This window comes from Sminthopsis crassicaudata, chromosome 1 (assembly GCF_048593235.1).
Source record: "Sminthopsis crassicaudata isolate SCR6 chromosome 1, ASM4859323v1, whole genome shotgun sequence".
NCBI classification, from domain to species: domain Eukaryota; kingdom Metazoa; phylum Chordata; class Mammalia; order Dasyuromorphia; family Dasyuridae; genus Sminthopsis; species Sminthopsis crassicaudata.
The window spans coordinates 548,287,462-548,305,402 of NC_133617.1; the positions used below are offsets into that span (position 1 = coordinate 548,287,462).

General features: G+C 31.2%; 1 protein-coding gene across 1 annotated transcript in view; it reads left to right on the forward strand.

Moving 5' to 3' along the window:
- LOC141550899 (solute carrier organic anion transporter family member 4C1-like) overlaps positions 1–9,678 on the forward strand; it is a 90,468-nt gene extending 80,790 nt beyond the window's left edge. Inside the window, exons 10-13 of the mRNA XM_074282007.1 lie at positions 1,825–2,012; positions 3,612–3,676; positions 6,004–6,141; positions 9,214–9,678. Of these exons, the coding sequence (XP_074138108.1) occupies positions 1,825–2,012; positions 3,612–3,676; positions 6,004–6,141; positions 9,214–9,374 (552 nt within the window). The 3' untranslated portion in view covers positions 9,375–9,678. The remainder of the gene's footprint in view (positions 1–1,824; positions 2,013–3,611; positions 3,677–6,003; positions 6,142–9,213) is intronic.
- Positions 9,679–17,941: the final 8,263 nt, after the last annotated feature.

Here is a 17,941-nt window from a genome sequence, read left to right on the forward strand (position 1 = left end):
CATGATATATATATAAGAAATCAACAAAAAATGCTTAAGAAGTTACATTTACATGTTTTAAGTCATCACTTCTGATTGTCTAAGATAATTTACCATGTATGTGAAGAGATAACATTAGAATATGTCCATAAACAAATCAAGTTCATGTACAAAAATAGCCACTTTTCTAGTATGTTTGTAATACTAAATGGATTCTTTGTGTAATTTTCAGCAGTTTTCAATAATTAAAAAATCATGCAAAATTCCCTTTAGAGTTGGGATTATATACAACTCAGTGATGATAATTAGGATTTTTTTTTCATATTGTAACAATATGACAGGACTGAAGGTAATATGCCATTTGAGTTTCAAATGTATAATAAAATAATTTTTTAATATATATTAAAAAGAAAAAGAAGTGGCAGATATACTCTCTCCAAGTTCTCTTCCTATATTTTGTTAACCTATCAGGAAAAGAAAGTGATCAGCAGTATTAGATTTTTTAGAAAGATCAAGACATGAGAAGAATTGAGAAAAAATCATTAGATCAGACAATTTAGAAATCACTGGTAATTTTGGAGAAAACAATTTCACTTAAATGATAAGATAGAAATTCATAATGCTGAGCGTTTGGAAGAAGGTAAGAGGAGTAGGAATACTTAATATATATGGCATTCTCAGAAAGTTGAGCAGAGAAAAGGGAGCATGATAGCTAGAGGGGGATAGTATATAATGAAGTTACATTTTTTTTTTTAAGAGTGGATGTGCTTATAAGCAGATAATTATAAGACATTATATTCTCTCTCCTTAATTTCTTCTGATTGAGCCCAATTCTCTAGTATATCAATATCTTTGGGACCCTGCCTCTTCTCCAGCATGTTAGTTATCGCTCTTAGTTTTGTATTATATACAAATCTGCTAAGCATATTATTTATTCTTTACATTTACATTGTTGATAAAAATGTTAAATAGCATTCCACCATTCTTTGAATCTGTCCATTCAATAATTTTAAAATCTTAAGATTTTCTTGTAATTTATATATCCCATGTTTTTCATGAAATTAGTGTGAAATCATTTTTCAAATACCTGGCTAAAATTTAGGTAATTTGGCAACAGGCCTGGAGGTTATAAAAGCTTATTTCAAATATGGCCTTCTTAGCTGTGTGTCCCTGGGCAAATCATTTGACTCCCCCTTTGACTTAATTTCCTCATCTGTAAAATGGGTATAATATTACCTACTTTCCAATGTGGTTATAAGAATCAAATGAGAGAGTAATTGTAAAGCATTTAACACAATATCTGGACCATAATAAGTTCTATAAAATGGTAATTACTACTACTACTATTACTACTATTACTACTATTACTACTATTACTACCACTACCACTACCACTACCACTACCACTACCACTACCACTATCACTACCACTACATTATATTTATAGCATCTTCTTGACCTGCTAGTTTAGCTACTTAGCTGAAAAAAATAATGTAAACCTGACCTGTTGTTGAAGAAGCTATATGGAAGGAATCTTTGTAATTCCCTCCCTTTTTTTTGTTAGATATCCACTTTCTCATAAATTTAATCATATTTTAGTATTTTCACAGTAAACAAAATTAAGCTCATATTTAGGTGGCAGACTATTATTTTTTTCTCTGAAAATTGGTATATTTTCCTTATAAAATTTTAATATTGCCAATTTTCTAAATGAATAATTTGGTATAAAGATCTTTCAAGTTTGTAAGTTAACTGGATTGTAATTTGCAATTGTTTTTTAAAAATATACATTTTCATTTGTCTTCTCAAGTTTTGAAAAATTGTTTTTGTTTACGATATTCACAGGCATACTACAACTGTTCCTGTATTGGGAGGACAAAAGAAATACCTTCTGCAGAAACTTTGAGCATTGAGGCTAAAGCTGGGAAGTGTGAAATCAGCTGTACAAATATGCCTATATTCCTTGGCTTTTTTTTTATTACTGTTATTTTTACTTTTATGGCTAGTACTCCAATTACTGTAGCTATTCTTCGGTATGTATTTTTTCTTATGCTACACCACCCTGTATGAAATTTTTCCTGAAAGCTGAAGCCAAATTACTGTTATATATGTATAAGGAAATAAGTGAATTTGTGTTGGGTTAAAATCAGAAGGGAGGAAAAAAATGTTGCCCCCATTGCATCTCTGTTACAACAACACCCAGAACCAGGAAAAGCATGAGATGATTAAGGGGTGTGCTGCACATTATCACCTTCTCATCAATCAGCCCCTCCCTGTTCTTGTTGCTGTCATAGTCCTCGCAAGGTTACCTGCCAAGTCCAGGAGTAAATGTTTCATTTAGCATTTCGGATTTGTACTGCCACCTCTTGTGGGAAAGTGAAGTGGGAGAGGAATGATACTTTTAGGAGAGTTATGATAGTAACTCCCTCCTTCCCTTCCGTCTTCCTTCCCTCCTTTCCTCCCTCTCTTCCTCTCTCTCTCCCACCCCTCCTCCTCTCCCTCCCTCCCTGCCACTCTCCCATCCTTTCCCTCTACTCTTCCTTCCTTCCTTCCTTCCTTCCTTCCTTCCTTCCTTCCTTCCTTCCTTCCTTCCTTCCTTCCTTCCTTCCTTCCTTCCTTCCTTCCTTCCTTCCTTCCTTCCTTCCTTCCTTCCTTCCTTCCTTCCCTTCCTCTCTCTCCCACCCCTTCTCCTCTCCCTCCCTCCCTGCCACTCTCCCATCCTTTCCCTCCACTTTTCCTTCCTTCCTTCCTTCCTTCCTTCCTTCTTTCCTTCCTTCCTTCCTTCCTTCCTTCCTTCCTTCCTTCCTTCCTTCCTTCCTTCCTTCCTTCCTTCCTTCCTTCCTTCCTTCCTTCCTTCCTTCCTTCCTTCCTTCCTTCCTTCCTTCCTTCCTTCCTTCCTTCCTTCCTTCCTTCCTTCCTTCCTTCCTTCCTTCCTTCCTTCCTTCCTTCCTTCCTTCCTTCCTTCCTTCCTTCCTTCCTTCCTTCCTTCCTTCCTTCCTTCCTTCCTTCCTTCCTTCCTTCCTTCCTTCCTTCCTTCCTTCCTTCCTTCCTTCCTTCCTTCCTTCCCTCCTTCTTTTCCTTCCTTCTTTTCCTTCTTCCCCTTCCTTCAAACAACATTTGGTTTAGACTTTTGGATAATTTTTAGATTTCAGGAGCTTTTAAATCATGTTATATAATAATGATAATAGTTTTATGAAATTTGAGAATGTTTATGGAATGAAAAAAATTTGGGGTATAAAATACTGAAAATGAGCATTCAGCATTGTCTTAGAGTGTAAACAAACTATGGTTTATGTGTTTTTCTTTTTTTGATGATCTCAGCAGCTTTTAAGAAATCAACAGATTTGTTCTGGAAATAATGGTTATCTGTAGGCTCTTCTAAAAATTCATTTTGTAAATTTAAATTATTAAAATATGAACCAAAAAAGCACTAATTTCTTTTATTAATTCAGATGTGTCAAAATGGAAATCAATTCACAACTATTTTGTTCATTTTCACTTCTTTTAAAAAATATTCAATTTAACATGAAGAAAATAATTCATGAGTAAAAGTGATGTCGAATTTAAAGAACATTTTCTGTTTACAATTTATAATTCTCATTTAATAATATTGTTATAAATATTACTTTTAGATGTGTGAATAACCACCAACGCTCCCTAGCCCTTGGTGTACAGTTTGTTTTGGTCCGGCTAGTGGGTATGCATATCATTAATTCTTTGGAAGATTACTAATGTGTTAAGTATATTAATTTATGATTCTCTGAAATACCAAGGAAAAAATAAAGAAGCTATTTAGTAAAAATATGTAATTTTGAATAATGAAGGTTTTATATCAAAATTCAAGAATTAATAATCTTTCAGAATAGAAAATATCAGAATATTAGAATAATTTCACCACTAATTAATCTAAAGTTAGTCTAAAATAGTTCTGATAAATGTTCATGTATGTGCACAAACTTATTAATTTTTATGATACAGTTAAAGGAAATGTCTATGGATTAATTGAAGATGATGAAAAAAAGTCTTAAGTGACATTTTTAAAGCTATTTTTATAAAATGTTAAGTATCCAAGAGGATCATATGGACTATTTTAATTCACTTTCTAATAATCCTTTCCTCTATTCAATGATACTTTAAATATGAGTTAATTGTGGGGTATGGAAATTCTTCATTTTTTAAAAAAGAGTCACAGGGTAACATAGCTTATAGAGAGCTTACCATGAAGTCAGGAGAACTGGGTTCATGTCCTGTGTCTGACATCCATTGGCTAGGTAACCCTGAGCAAGTCAGTTATTTCTTTAGAGTTCTAGATAACTCTGAAAACCTCCAAAAGTTGCTGAGCAAGTGCTCTGAGGTAGTTTCCTAATCATCCCCCCACATATCCCCACTCCTATCTTGTCCTTATTTGAAATTAGCTGAAATGTAGAAGGATATATATGTAAGATGGACAAAAGAAAAAAAAAAGAGAGAAAAACAGTAGTAAAAGTTTTCTAAATGATTTGTAAGGAGAGCTCTCGTTATATGAAACAGCCTCTATACCAAAAATAAAAACAAAACAAAACAATAAATTGGTACTTAAAAAAGGTTGTGGAAAAATGAAAAGATGTAAAAACATTTGCAGTGGCAATGTGTATAAAATTTACTTATTTGTTCTTTAAAATTATATTGGTACTTCAAAGACCACTCGGGTTAAAACCACATCATGGAAAATTGCATATCATCTGTAACATGACTGGTAGAAAACTTATCAGCTTTGTGCAGACATTTCTAAATGAAGACTCTAGTTACTCATATTCCTTTAAATAGTGTTTAGCTAATGAAAATAGTAAATGCACTTCTGGTCACAACTCTTTCAGCATTCCTGAATTCAGGTCACAGGATAAAAACAAAGACAACCCTAGAGCAGAGGAGGCAGCAGCACTTTGAGTTCAAGGTCATCAGCATCTTCTCAGGACAGATTTCCTCATCAGTAATTTGTGGCAAACCCTTTGCATCTCTAAAACAAATTTTAGATGATAACTACCTAATTAAAAAATTCTTGAGGTGATAATTTGTTTTTAAACTTTCTTCAGGTTAGTCATAGGAAAAATAAGATATAGAATGATTGAAACTATATCTCTAATGGTATATTGCTTCTTTTAAAAAAAGGTATTAGTAACTTTTTGTTCTTCAAAAGACATGCTAAGACAGTTTTTCAATATCTACCCTTGCAAAACTTGTGTTCTAAATTTTTCTCCCTCTTTCCCTCCCCTAGACAGCAAGTAATCCAATATTGATTATACATGTGCAATTCTTCTATTTCCATATGACATATAGCTTCTAAAGAAAAAGGAGAGAAGGGAAGAAAAATTAACAAAACATATAGGATTAGTTTCTTAAGAATGATATTAATTTAAAATATTAATTTGTTCAATTGGAAAGTGAATTTAAAATAACAATCTTACTGATGAAAATAGCTTCCTATTTGTATAGTTTGATGACCTTAACTCAAAATAGCAAAAATTTTTTTATTGAATTTTTAAAAATTAACTATTAAAAATTAAAAAAAATTAACTATTGTTAATTTGGTTGGGCCCCTTTCAAGCTGCAGGGCAATTAAGAAGTAGTTTATTAATTATTAAGTTGTCACTACATGTGAATCTTTGTGATAGGTGCTGAGGTAGTTAGAAAGAAAACAAGTTTCTACCTTTCCATAATTTGTACTCTATTGTGTGAGATAGAAAACGAAATATGCAATATCTAATATATAGAAAAGAGTGTAAGACTGATAAATTGCTCTTTGTACGGATGGAAAAAACAAAAGATTTTCAACAGGGGAATCAAAGATGATATCATTTGAAATAGACTTGAAAGAATAAAATATTTCACGATGAAGAAATTAGAAGTCACTGTGTGACTTCTTTGCAAGTACTGGTTGGTGTACTGTGTAAAATGTATATAATTAATATGTTATACATATATAAATAAAACTTAATTACTAATTTTGTACTATCTCTATTCTTCATATACAATTATCATATATAGGTACAATTCCTGGACCAATTATATTTGGCTTTGCAATAGACAGTTCTTGTACTCTTTGGAACATTAACCAGTGTGGAATTAGAGGAGCTTGCTGGATATATGACAACATCAAAATGGCCTTCATGCTAGTAGGAATAAGTATGTAATGATATCTTTGAACATAATGTAAATTAATTGGTTTGTGGTAATTACGAATGAGCAACTTTCAATGTGGAGTTTTTTATAGTAACAATAGAGCATCCATAGGTTTTAGTATGAAGCAAATTTTAGAGTATAAAGACTGTCATTGGATGCTGATTACTGCCAGGGTTGTATTTTGTATTTAATAGACACAGAAAGAACATACTGCTGAGTACTAGAGATTCTATTAAGATATTTGTGTATCTATTGTGTATGTATTGGTCAACCTGCCATCTGGGGAGGGGGTGAAGGGAAAGAGGGGAAAATTGGAACAAAAGGTTTGGCAATTATCAATGCTGTAAAATTACCCATGCATGTATCTGGTAAATAAAACTATAATTAATAAAAAGATATTTGTGCCAATGAAAATTTAAAGATTATTTTAATATGTGGAGTATAAAAATAAGGATAAAATAAGAATTTTATTTGATGAACTGTAACACCCTGATTAAAATATCAGAAAAGAGGCAAGATATAGTTGTGTAAAAGAATTGTCAATGAACCTTGCACTAAAAAGATGTTTGATACCAGTTTAAATAGGGAAACTCAAATGTTATTGATACCTATTGAAGAATTTTGAATAGTGTATTTTTTCAAATTTAATAGAATGACATGATATGAAATCATTATCTGTACTTACTCATTTGATTATATTAGAGATCAAACCATGTCTCCACAAACCAAATGTTACATCTTTCTTATAGGATAGCTATCTTATAGGAAATTTAATTAATAAGATAATTGAAGAAGTCAAAGTTGGGTAGCAGGGTAAAAGAGGTATAGGGGATAGTTATTCTTTCCTCCAACATTAAGATTTTAATTAAGTTACACTCTTTCAGAAAATAAAAATATAGTAACTTGGTTTAAGTGTTTCCCTAATGCTGTTTTCTGTGTGATTTTTTTATTTTAAATTTCAACTTTTAATCTTTTTATATACATCATACAGTTGCCACATTAGATTATAAAAGTAGTTTATAACAGGTAAGATGCAAGAAACTTAGAAATGCAAAGTTATTGTTAAAATTAAAAAAATGAATGATCTCTAGAAAACCATAATGTTGTTAAAGATGAAATTACTCATTTTTAAAATATGAGATTTTATGCTTAAAAATGTGATGGTGTAGAAAACAAATTATTGCTGAAACTATCTGTTCTGTCATATTTTTCATACATTATCTTGTACACATACTAATGACTAACACGTTTATTTATTATTTCAATTCAATGAACATTATAGAGGGCTTACTATGTGCAAAGAATTATGTTAAGCAAATGTAAAGCATGGGCAAAAAACCTAAGTAATCCCACCCTTCCAAGAAGTTATATTCTAGTGGATATTGGGGAAGAGATAAAAAAAGTTAAAGTTAAGTACAAAGTATATGCTGTGGAAGCATATTAAAAACCTTTCAGTTTCTTTAGAAATATTAAAGTGTAATATTTCTCTGGTTTAAAAAATAACCCTTCCAGACTTTTGTTTGAAAGTGGGTTAAGTGGAGGATGAAAGGCTGTTCTTAGAGAAATGCATTAAGGATGAGAACCTGTTGTTAAGAATATTGTCAACCAAAAGTAATTAGGCAATAGATCCATCTAAATGTCTCATTTACTTTCTTTGATGGAACTGTGACCTACTCCTTCTCCTTTGAGAACAGATTGAGATATTCATCATAGGGAAGAGTTTTCTTTGTTTACTCTTAGAGAACACAGGAAGAAATTGTCAGTTATGTAATTGTATAGTAAATATCATTTTGAAAAGTTAACTCAAAACTGTATTTTTATATGCTGTGATTTTTGTTGTTTTGAGTCCTAAAAATGTTACTTCAAATTATATTGAGGTAGAAAGACATATGTTAGAAAGCATGGAGAATTGCCATTTTGGATCTCTCTCTCTGTTTTTCTCTTTGTTTTATCTGTCTCTCTCAGCCAGAGATAGATTAATAGGTGAATGCTAAATTAAATAAAATTGTTTCTGTCCCTAAGACATAGAGAACAATATTGCTTTTATCCCATCTTTCAAAATGTGAAGTTACATGAAGTAATTTCAAGTGGAAAAAAAATGGGGAATCAGAAAAGGTCTTATGTTCTTTGAAAGAAGCTAATGGATTTATGAATCTCAGGTGAAAAAGGAGGATATTCAAAATATGGGGAATTGTTTATGTTTATAGAGAATTTGTAGGGAATTTGACTAGAAAAAAGAAGAGAAATAAAAGCTTAGAAAGGAAGGTTACGAACTAGATTGTTAAAATTTTTAAGTCCTGGGCTGAATATTTTGTATTTTATCTTACACAAATAAAGGATGTCAATGTGGTTATGTTGGGGGATATGATATTATGGTGAGATCTTATCTTTAGTACTTCTATGGAACTTATGCCTTAATTTCCCACATTCCCAAGAGGAAGCTTAGATGGTAAATTTGATATATTTATGTAGGAATTTTCCCTCACCAAATCTGATAAAATCACAAATCTTTAAAAAAAATTTGATATCATTATAATTGCCAGTATTTATATTTTTATGTTAAACATTACCTTTTTATATTTGCACATGTAGCAAGCTACTTAATTAGCTAGACATGGACCTAAACAATATTTCCTGTTTTTTCTATGAAAACATTACTTATATATATGTATGTATATATAATGTATGTGTGTGTGTGTATATGCACATATGCAAACACATTTGTAAATAATTGTGATAATTGATTCTACTAATTCAGAAGACATTGGAGGTCAAGTTCATTTAGTTGTATTGGGCAAAATTTGAGAACTAGGTCAGGTATGATATCTGTAAAAGTGCTTAGTAAAGTGCTTGGTGCATAGTATACTTAATAAATGTGCATTCCATCCTTTATTAGAATTTGCAAATGTTGATATTTCTATGATTTTTGATGCATATAATGTATTTCACTGCACTTAAAAAACTCAATAAAGGAGAAAAAATAACTTTTTAACTATTAAGATCCCTGATTATAATGATTATATTTTTGTTCTAAGTTACTGAAATCTATGGTTTTATTTTTGTGTTTATTTTCAGGTGTTGGTTGTAAAGCACTAACAATCCTCTTCAATGGTCTTGCAGTCTTCTTGTATAAACCTCCTCCTCCTGGCACAAATGTCACATTCGAGAGTGATAATGTAGTTGTGGCTTCTGTCCCAGTAGAATCTGAACACAGCAAAACAAGGCATGATGGATAAAAGAGACAAGAAGAGAATGTTCAACAGTGAATTGACAATTTTTTAAAGAAATGTAAATTGCCATTGCAGCATTATCCACACCAAATGGAAAAATCACACTTCTGGTGTGGTGAAGATTTAACAACTGAATTCAATTTTTCAGGTGTTAATGAATGTTTACTTTTGCAGCTTCAAAAGTAAGAAAGCAGAAAATGTGTTTTTAAGTTTCACTGAAAGACTCCAAAACCTGGAATATAAAATTTGTATATTCATTTTTCAATTCCAGGTACCTGAAATTCCAAACTAAACATAAAAACAAAGAAAATATGCCTATAAAACAAATTCCATACTAAATGTTATTAACAAAGATAATTGATACTGTTAGCATAGGACTAGTGAAATATCAATCCATTTTATAAGGGCTTTTTACATTTCACTTTCTCTCCTAACTTAAAAGTCAAAACTATCATTATTATGTACAAACTCCATGGTTAATGTGTAGAGCCAACCTCGATACCTTTTATGGAGCCTATTGACTAAGAATTATGTGTACATTAATACTACTGATTAATAACTTTTATTATTTGACTATTCCTACTACTTTTTGCTTTTTAATAAATAATAATGTGCAACAGTGGTGTCAAAACAAATAGAAATGGATCCCTGTGGATCACATATTGATTTAAAGAGCCACAAAATAACATCTATGTTATATTTATTAGATTTTAATTTATTTTGTTAAAACATTTCTCAATTACATTTTAATCTGGTTTCAGCAACACTTAAGAAGCCCACAAAGTGAGTTTGACATCTCTGATGTTCAGTATTCTTATTAAAAGTTAGTGGAGTTTCTAGAAGCAAACATTGTTGGCCATGGAACTATGGAGTGTAGCAATTATAAAAATAATGCAGTACCAGGCAACTAGTCATTTGCTGGAATAGGATATTAGCAATGTTGATAGCTTGCAACTAGGCTATCTTTAAGCCCACCAATGATTTTGGATTCCAGAAGAGAGTACAGATCAAATGTGAGACTAGAAACAAGAGTCAAACACCAGACAGGATAGCAGAAATTAAGGTATATGGAGATGATAGAGAGCAGTTTGCAGAAGGTTAGGAACCATAAAAGCAAACCATAGTCAGGACATATATGACTATTTGAGGACCAGAAAACAGTGGAGGATGAAAGAGAGGGAAAAAAGATCATGTATACCAAGCAAGATGTAGATTTATAGGACCCAAAGTGCTAGGACAAGGGAAGCTGGAAAACATAGAGGAATTAGTACTAAGGAGAATTTGAAAATGTGGCAAATGCCAAAATACTACTTGTTCTTTGATGCCTACTGGAGTTGAGAGTATTTAGAGAATTTAGTACATCTAAGGTAGAAGCATGGGAAAAGCTGTACATGTTGAGAGAAAGTATGTAGGGGGAAAATAAAGACATCTTGACAGAAATTCTGAGAGCAATGTGAATGTCACCATAAAAGGGGACATTTTTTTAAAGTTTTTTAAAAACAACAGCAACAAAAACAGAAAAACTATAAATATGCAGAAGTTCTGAGACCATTTTTGTTTGGGACAAATATTACTATATCTCAATACTTTAGCAGACCATCACTGTCTTGTATCACAGTTCGTTAACTGTTCTTTATAATGAAGACACCAAATCCACAAGAAATGTTTAATTGCATCAGTATATATTTTCATAAAGCAAAGAAATATTTAGTGTATTTTAGAAAGCAAAAATGTTTTTCTTGCTTTCCTATCCAGGACACATGTACACACAGATTGTTTAAAAGAGAAAGCTTATGTTGTCTAGAAAGTTCATTTATGTGAAACACTTCATTCCTCAATGATGTTTGGTGAATGCAGTGTTAACTCACTCAGATGTATTTTTGAGACCCTCAATTCAAAAATTCCTTCTAATAATGCAAATTGCAAGCCATGTCTTAGAATGTGTTCATTTATGTTCAGTGAATGGTTTGCATATGCTACTTTTAAAAGAAAAATTTTCTCATCTATTTATGAGAAACTTCAATGCAGAACTTGTCCTCAATTTATTTTTGAATATTATTGTCCAGTATTGGATTAATTATTTAGAATTTTGAGTATTGAGGATGTTTATAATATATAAATGTAAAATTAATATGCACAAATTATGTGCAATTATGATGGCTATGCCAATATAAAATTATAAATATTTAGGAACAGTAAAGTTTTGTCTTTTATTATATATTAAGATAAATGTTTGATATCTTGATTAATTCAGCAGGATTGTTTTGTAGTGGTATTTAAAATCAACTATTTAAATTTGTTTTGTCTACTTGAAATTTATATTAAAATTTAATTAAGATTTTTTATAAATATAAATTTATTTTTTTACAAATTGAAAAATTATTTTTACTTTGGAAATCATTTGACACATTTAGTGGTTGTTTGATATGTTAGCAAATGTATTAAACTTAATAAATACTTTTAGAATTCAATGGAAGAATCAATATATTTACAATTATTTATAAAATAACTAAAGAGTACCTTCTTGTAGTTAATTCACCTCAGTTCCACATTTTTAATTATCTTTTCCAACAAACAATGGATCCAGAAAAAGTAATCCCCTGTAGGAAAATAATTTTTATAATCAACAAGAATCATATTTTATGAAATTGTTAATAATAGCAAAGATAGTTTTCAATATTCACCTTTGCAAAACCTTGTGTTCCAAATTTTTCTTCTTTCCTCCCTTTTCCCCCAGACAGCAAGTATTCCAGTGTAGGGTAAACATGTGCAATCCTTCTTAAAATATTTCTACATTTATCATGCTGCATAAAAAAAATCAGATCAAAAAGGAGAAAAAAAAAGAAAGCAAACAATGAAAAAGGTAAAAATACTATGTTATTATCCACATTCAGTTCCTACAATCCTCTTTCTGGATTTAAATTGCCCTCTCCATCACAAGTCTATTGGAATTGGCCTGAATCACCTCATTGTTGAGAAGAGAGAGCCATGTCCATCAGAGTTGATCATTATATATTACTTAATATTCTTTTTTAAAATTAATTTTATAATTATACATTTTTGACAGTTTATATGCATGAGTAATTTATTACTTAATATTCTTAACCAGAAAATTCAGTTTAATATTTTTCCTAAGTACTTGGGCTACTTTAGAATGTCAGAAGTTTGTAACTGAACACAATGGACTTTGTGTCCAAACCAGAACTCATTAGCTTCCACTTTAAATCCCAGTCTCAAAACTTCCTATTTCAATTGAATGTACCAATATCCCCCCATTGACTTTGTTTTGCATCTTTGGACTTACCCTTTGTCCTTTTCTGTGTCACAGTGTATACAGTCAATTACCTAGTCTTAGCAATTCTATTACCATAATATTTTTTATTATTTTTCTTCCTTTATTCCCTCCTTTCTTTAAACCTCCTGCCTTCCCTTAAACCTACCTACCTACTTTCATTCTTTCCTTCCTTCCTTCCTTCTTTCCTCCCTCTTCCCTCCTTTGCTTCCTTTCTTCCTTCCTCTCCTCCTCCCTTCCTTCTCTTCCTTCCCTCCCTTCCCTTTCCTTTCTTCTTTCCCCTTCCTTTCCTCCTTTCCTTCCTTTCCTCCCTTCCCTCCCATTTCTTCCTTCCCTCCCTTCCCTCCCCTTCCTTCCTTCCCTTCCTGTGCTTATTTTGCTCTGCACCAGTTTACATAACTCTTATTAAGATTTTCTAAATGTCCATCACTTCTGATGAAATAATATTTTCACATATATATCAATGTTTGCTCATTTCCCAATTGGTGTGCATTCACTTTTCTTTTATTCTGATATGAAAAGTTTAAAACTTAATTTTCCAGACTTATTTTACACTATACCCCTTCATAATTTCTTCATTTCAACTGTCATTTTCCCAATATTTCTGCTTTGCAAAACCTTCCATCCTTGCCTGAAATTAACTTCATTCTCATCCTCATTTCACAGGATTCCTAGGTAGAATATACCCTTTCTTGGAAAACCTTTTTTGATGCCCATGACAATTACTGCTTTTTTTTTTTGTATTTCACAATTGGATTTTTCATCTACATGTTGTATATATACATCAATAGAATGTAAATTTCTTGAAGCCAGGGACTGTGTTTCTCTCTGAATCACCAATGCCTAGCACAATGCACTTTAAAAATATTTTATTGAATAATTACTAAGTCATTCATATTTAATCTATAGAGGAAAAGATGACATTAAGTTATGAACATTAGTTTAATGTCTATAAAACTATAAAATGAGAGAAAGCCAGGATAAGGAACAGTCAAAGTGGATAGCAGTCATTAAAGATACTTTGTAGGGAATGGGTTATGCAACCAAGGATTTTTTTTTTTTGATTAGCCCTATTTTTATTGCTATATTTTGTTTGCACATCATAATTTCTGAATATAACTTTACAAAGAAAGCTATTCTTTCTGAGAAATTAAAAAAAAAAGGATGTGGAAGAACAGTTTGGCAAAATCAACACATCAATCATGATGGAGAGCATATGCAATATTAGTCATGCAATATGAAGAAAATATAGTCCTCTGTGTTTTCCAAGAAAGAAGGTCCATTTTCTCAGCTGTTATCCAAGGCCAAATTTGGTCATTGTAACTGCACAGTGGTCAATTTAATTTTATTTTTCCCCTCCATTTACATCATTGTCATCATTATCTATATTGTTTTCCAAATTTTAATTTATTTCCTCCTTCATTGTCATATGTCATCACATATTCACGTCTGAATCCTTTGACAGTAAGTAATATTCCAATTAAATTTGAGAATCAATTTGTTTAGCTGTTGTAGATACATAAATTATACATAATTTTATATAAATATTTTTAGCTAAAATGTCTTTATGAGATTTAGGGGTGTGTGTGTGTTTGAGAGAGAGAAGGGGAAAGATCAATTCTTTTATTTCTGTGAAGGCAAAAAGTCCCTAATTACATAGAGGGAAGCTTTTTTTTTTTTTTTTTTTAATAATAGATGAAGTGGATATAAATGTCTTGAATCATTAATGTCTGATTCTTCTGTTAGATATAACTTTTGTCTTATGTATAACTGTAGTAAATTGAATACAAAATTTTAAATATGGATACTATACAAGGTATTTATAAAAATGTAAGGAATCTGCATATTAAGTATGCAGACTTTATAGTCTGGACTTGCATACTTATACTGTATGTCTGACAGACACATTTTCCCCAAACAATACTCAAAAATTTTCATTTCTAAATTACAAAGGAATATAGTCCTAAATTGTTTAATCCTTCAACAACTGTAATTATTGTTGTATTTTTGAAAATGACCCTTTTAAAATAAACTCCCCAAAGTCATGATCACAAAATTACTCTTTCTTTATTGCTTTTTGTTTTGTCTGTGAATTATGAAAATTAAGCAATACTTATCTCAAAACTGTAAAGGACAATTTGTATTTCAGAGCAATAAATTTTAGAAAAAATATATGGCTATGTTGGTATTGCTGTCTGTATTACTATTTAATCAAAACAATACAATCACTTCTTTTGTAAATAAATATTCAAGAATTTGGGACATTTATATGTCATAGAGAGGTGGACTAGTGGACTAAATGAATATACACAGTAAAAGACCATAGTAATATAGTGTTTGATAAATATGAAGATCCCAGCTTTTGTGACAAAGAACTTAATATTTTAAAATAAATTCCTGGGAGGAAAATGCAGTTTAGCAGAAATTAGGTGTAGAGCAATATCTCATAACATATACCAAAATAAGTTTAAAAAGGGTATATGATTTAGACATGGTGATACCATAAGCAAATTATGGGTGCAGAAAATAATCTGTGGATAGTGGAAGAAATATGACCAACTGAAAGTATTATGAGTTGTTAAATGGATAATTTTGATAATAAAATTTTTGCACAAACAAAATTAGTTTAGCCAAAATTAGAAGGAAAGCCGGCAACAAAAAATTTACAAGTTTCTCTGATAAAGCTTTATTTCTCAAATATATGAAGAACTGAGTCAAATTTAAAAGACTTCATTTGATAAATGATCAAAGGATAGGAATAGTCAATTTTCAGAGGAAATCAAAGTTATTTATATAGTTATATGGAAAAAATGATATAAATTTCACACTTATCAGATTGGCTAATATGATAGAAAATAAATGTTGGAAGAGTTGTAAGAAAAAATGGAGTTGTAAACTGTTTGTAGCCACTCTGGAGAGTAATTTGAAACTATATCCCCAAAATATAAAACCACATACTCCTCCGTATGTTCCCTTTTTTCTTTAGTATTTTCTCCCCTCACCCCAGATACATATAAAACCAGGCTTTTTTTTTTTTTTTTTTTACATTTTTTCCCCCCACAGATTCTTTTCCATCTTCCCTTCCACCTTCCCCCATTTAGAGGCTATACAAGTGTAGTCATGCAAAACATTTCCATCATAGTCATGCTATGAAAGAAGACAGAGCCTCTCCAAAAACCCTCAGGAAAAATTAAAATGTGCTTCAGTCTGCATTCAGAGACCAATAGCACTTGCTCTGGAAATGGATAGCATTTTTTCATCATAACTCCTTCAAAGTTGTTTTGGATCATTGTATTGCAGAAAATAGTTATGTCATTCACAGTGGATCATCTTATAATGCTATTTCTTTGTACACAGTACATGTCACTTTGCATCAGTTCTTTCCACATTTTTCTGAGAGTATCCTGCTCATCATTTTTTAGAGCACAATTATTATTCTACTATAATAATATCACAATTTGTTCCCAATAACACTACAATGCATTCCCAATTGATGGGCATTCCTTTCCAATTCTTTGCTACCACAAAAGACTTGCTATAAATACTTTTCTTTTGTACATATAAGTCCTTTTTCTTTTTAATTTTTTTTTTAATTTCCTGGCATTCAGACCTAGTAGTAGTATTGCTATGTCAAATGGTATGTATAACTTTATAGTCCTTTGGTCATAGTTCCAGATTGCTCTAATGAATGGTTGAATCAGTTCACAATTCCATAAGCAGTGAATTAATGTCTTATTTTCCCATATCCTCTCAAAATTTTGTCAAGTTTCTTTTTCTGTACTATTAATTGATCTCATAGTTATGTGGTAGTACTTCAGAAATGCTTTAATTTGATTTTTTACAATAATGAGAACATTTTTCCATATAGCTATAGATAGCCATGGTTACTTCTGAAAATTGTTCATGTTGAAGATGATGTTGAGTGAAATAAGCAGAACTAGGAGATCATTGTACATGGCAACAAGATGGACATGGCTCTCTTCAACAATGAGATGATTCAAACCACTGTCACTTGTTCATTGATGAAGGGAGCCATCTACACCCAGAGAGAGAACGTGGCAACTGAGTGTGGTTCATAACATTTTTCATTCTTATTGTTTGATTGCATTTTATTTTGCTTTTTTTTGTCATGCATCATGATAATTGTATAAATATGTATACATTTATTGGATTTAACATTTCTACCATGTTTAATATATACTGGACTATTTGCCATCTAGGGGAAGGCATGGGGGAAGTGGGGGAAAATTGGAACACAGGGTTTTGCAAGGGCTAATGTTGAAGAATTGTCCATGCATATGTTTTGAAAAATAAAAAGTTTTAATTAAACAAAAAATAAAATTGTTCATGTCTTTTGATCATTTATCAATTGGGAAATCACTCATATTTTTATAAATTTGACAGTTCTCTATATGTTTGAGAAATGAGGTCTTTTTAAGAGAAATTTGTTCAATTCCCCCCTCAAAAAAATTATTACCATTTTCCCTCATTTCCATGTATTCTGTTCTCTTTTTTTCACCTGTCCTTCCTTGAGTGTTTTACTTTTTGAGTAATCCCCCCACCATGCCTCCCTTCTATCACATCCTTTCCTCCTTTTACCTTCCTACTATTCTTGTAGACAAGATTTTCATACCCAATTGAGTGTATAGTATTCCCTTTTTGAGCCAATTTTGATGAGAGTAAGGTTTACTTACTGTCCCTTAATCTTTTCCCCCTTTCCCCCTCTACTGTAAAAGTTTTTTCTTGTCTCTTTTATGTGTGATAATTTACCCCCATTCTATTCCCTACTTTCTTTTTCTCCCAGTACATTTTTTCTTACCCTTTAATTTTATATTTTTAGATATCATCCCTTCACATTCAATTAACACCTGTACCTTCTGCCTATGTATAATCCTTTTTACTGCTCTAATAATGAGAAAGTTCTTGAGTTACCAGTATCATCTTCCTATGTAGGAATAGAAACAGTTTAACCTGATTACATCTCTTATGATTTCCCTTTTCTGTTTCTCTTTCCACATTTTTTGAATGTTTTTCTTTTTTCTTTTTCTTTTTCTTTATTATAATTATAACATTTTTTGACAGTACATATGTATAGGTAATTTTTTACAACATTATCTCCTTCTACTCTGAATTTTTCCCCTCCTTCCCTCCACCCCCTCCCCTAGATGGCAGGCATTCCCATACATATTAAATATGTTATAGTATATCCTAGGTACAATATATTTGTGCAGAAACGAATTTTGTTGTTGTTGTTGCTGCAAAGAAAGAATTGGATACGGAA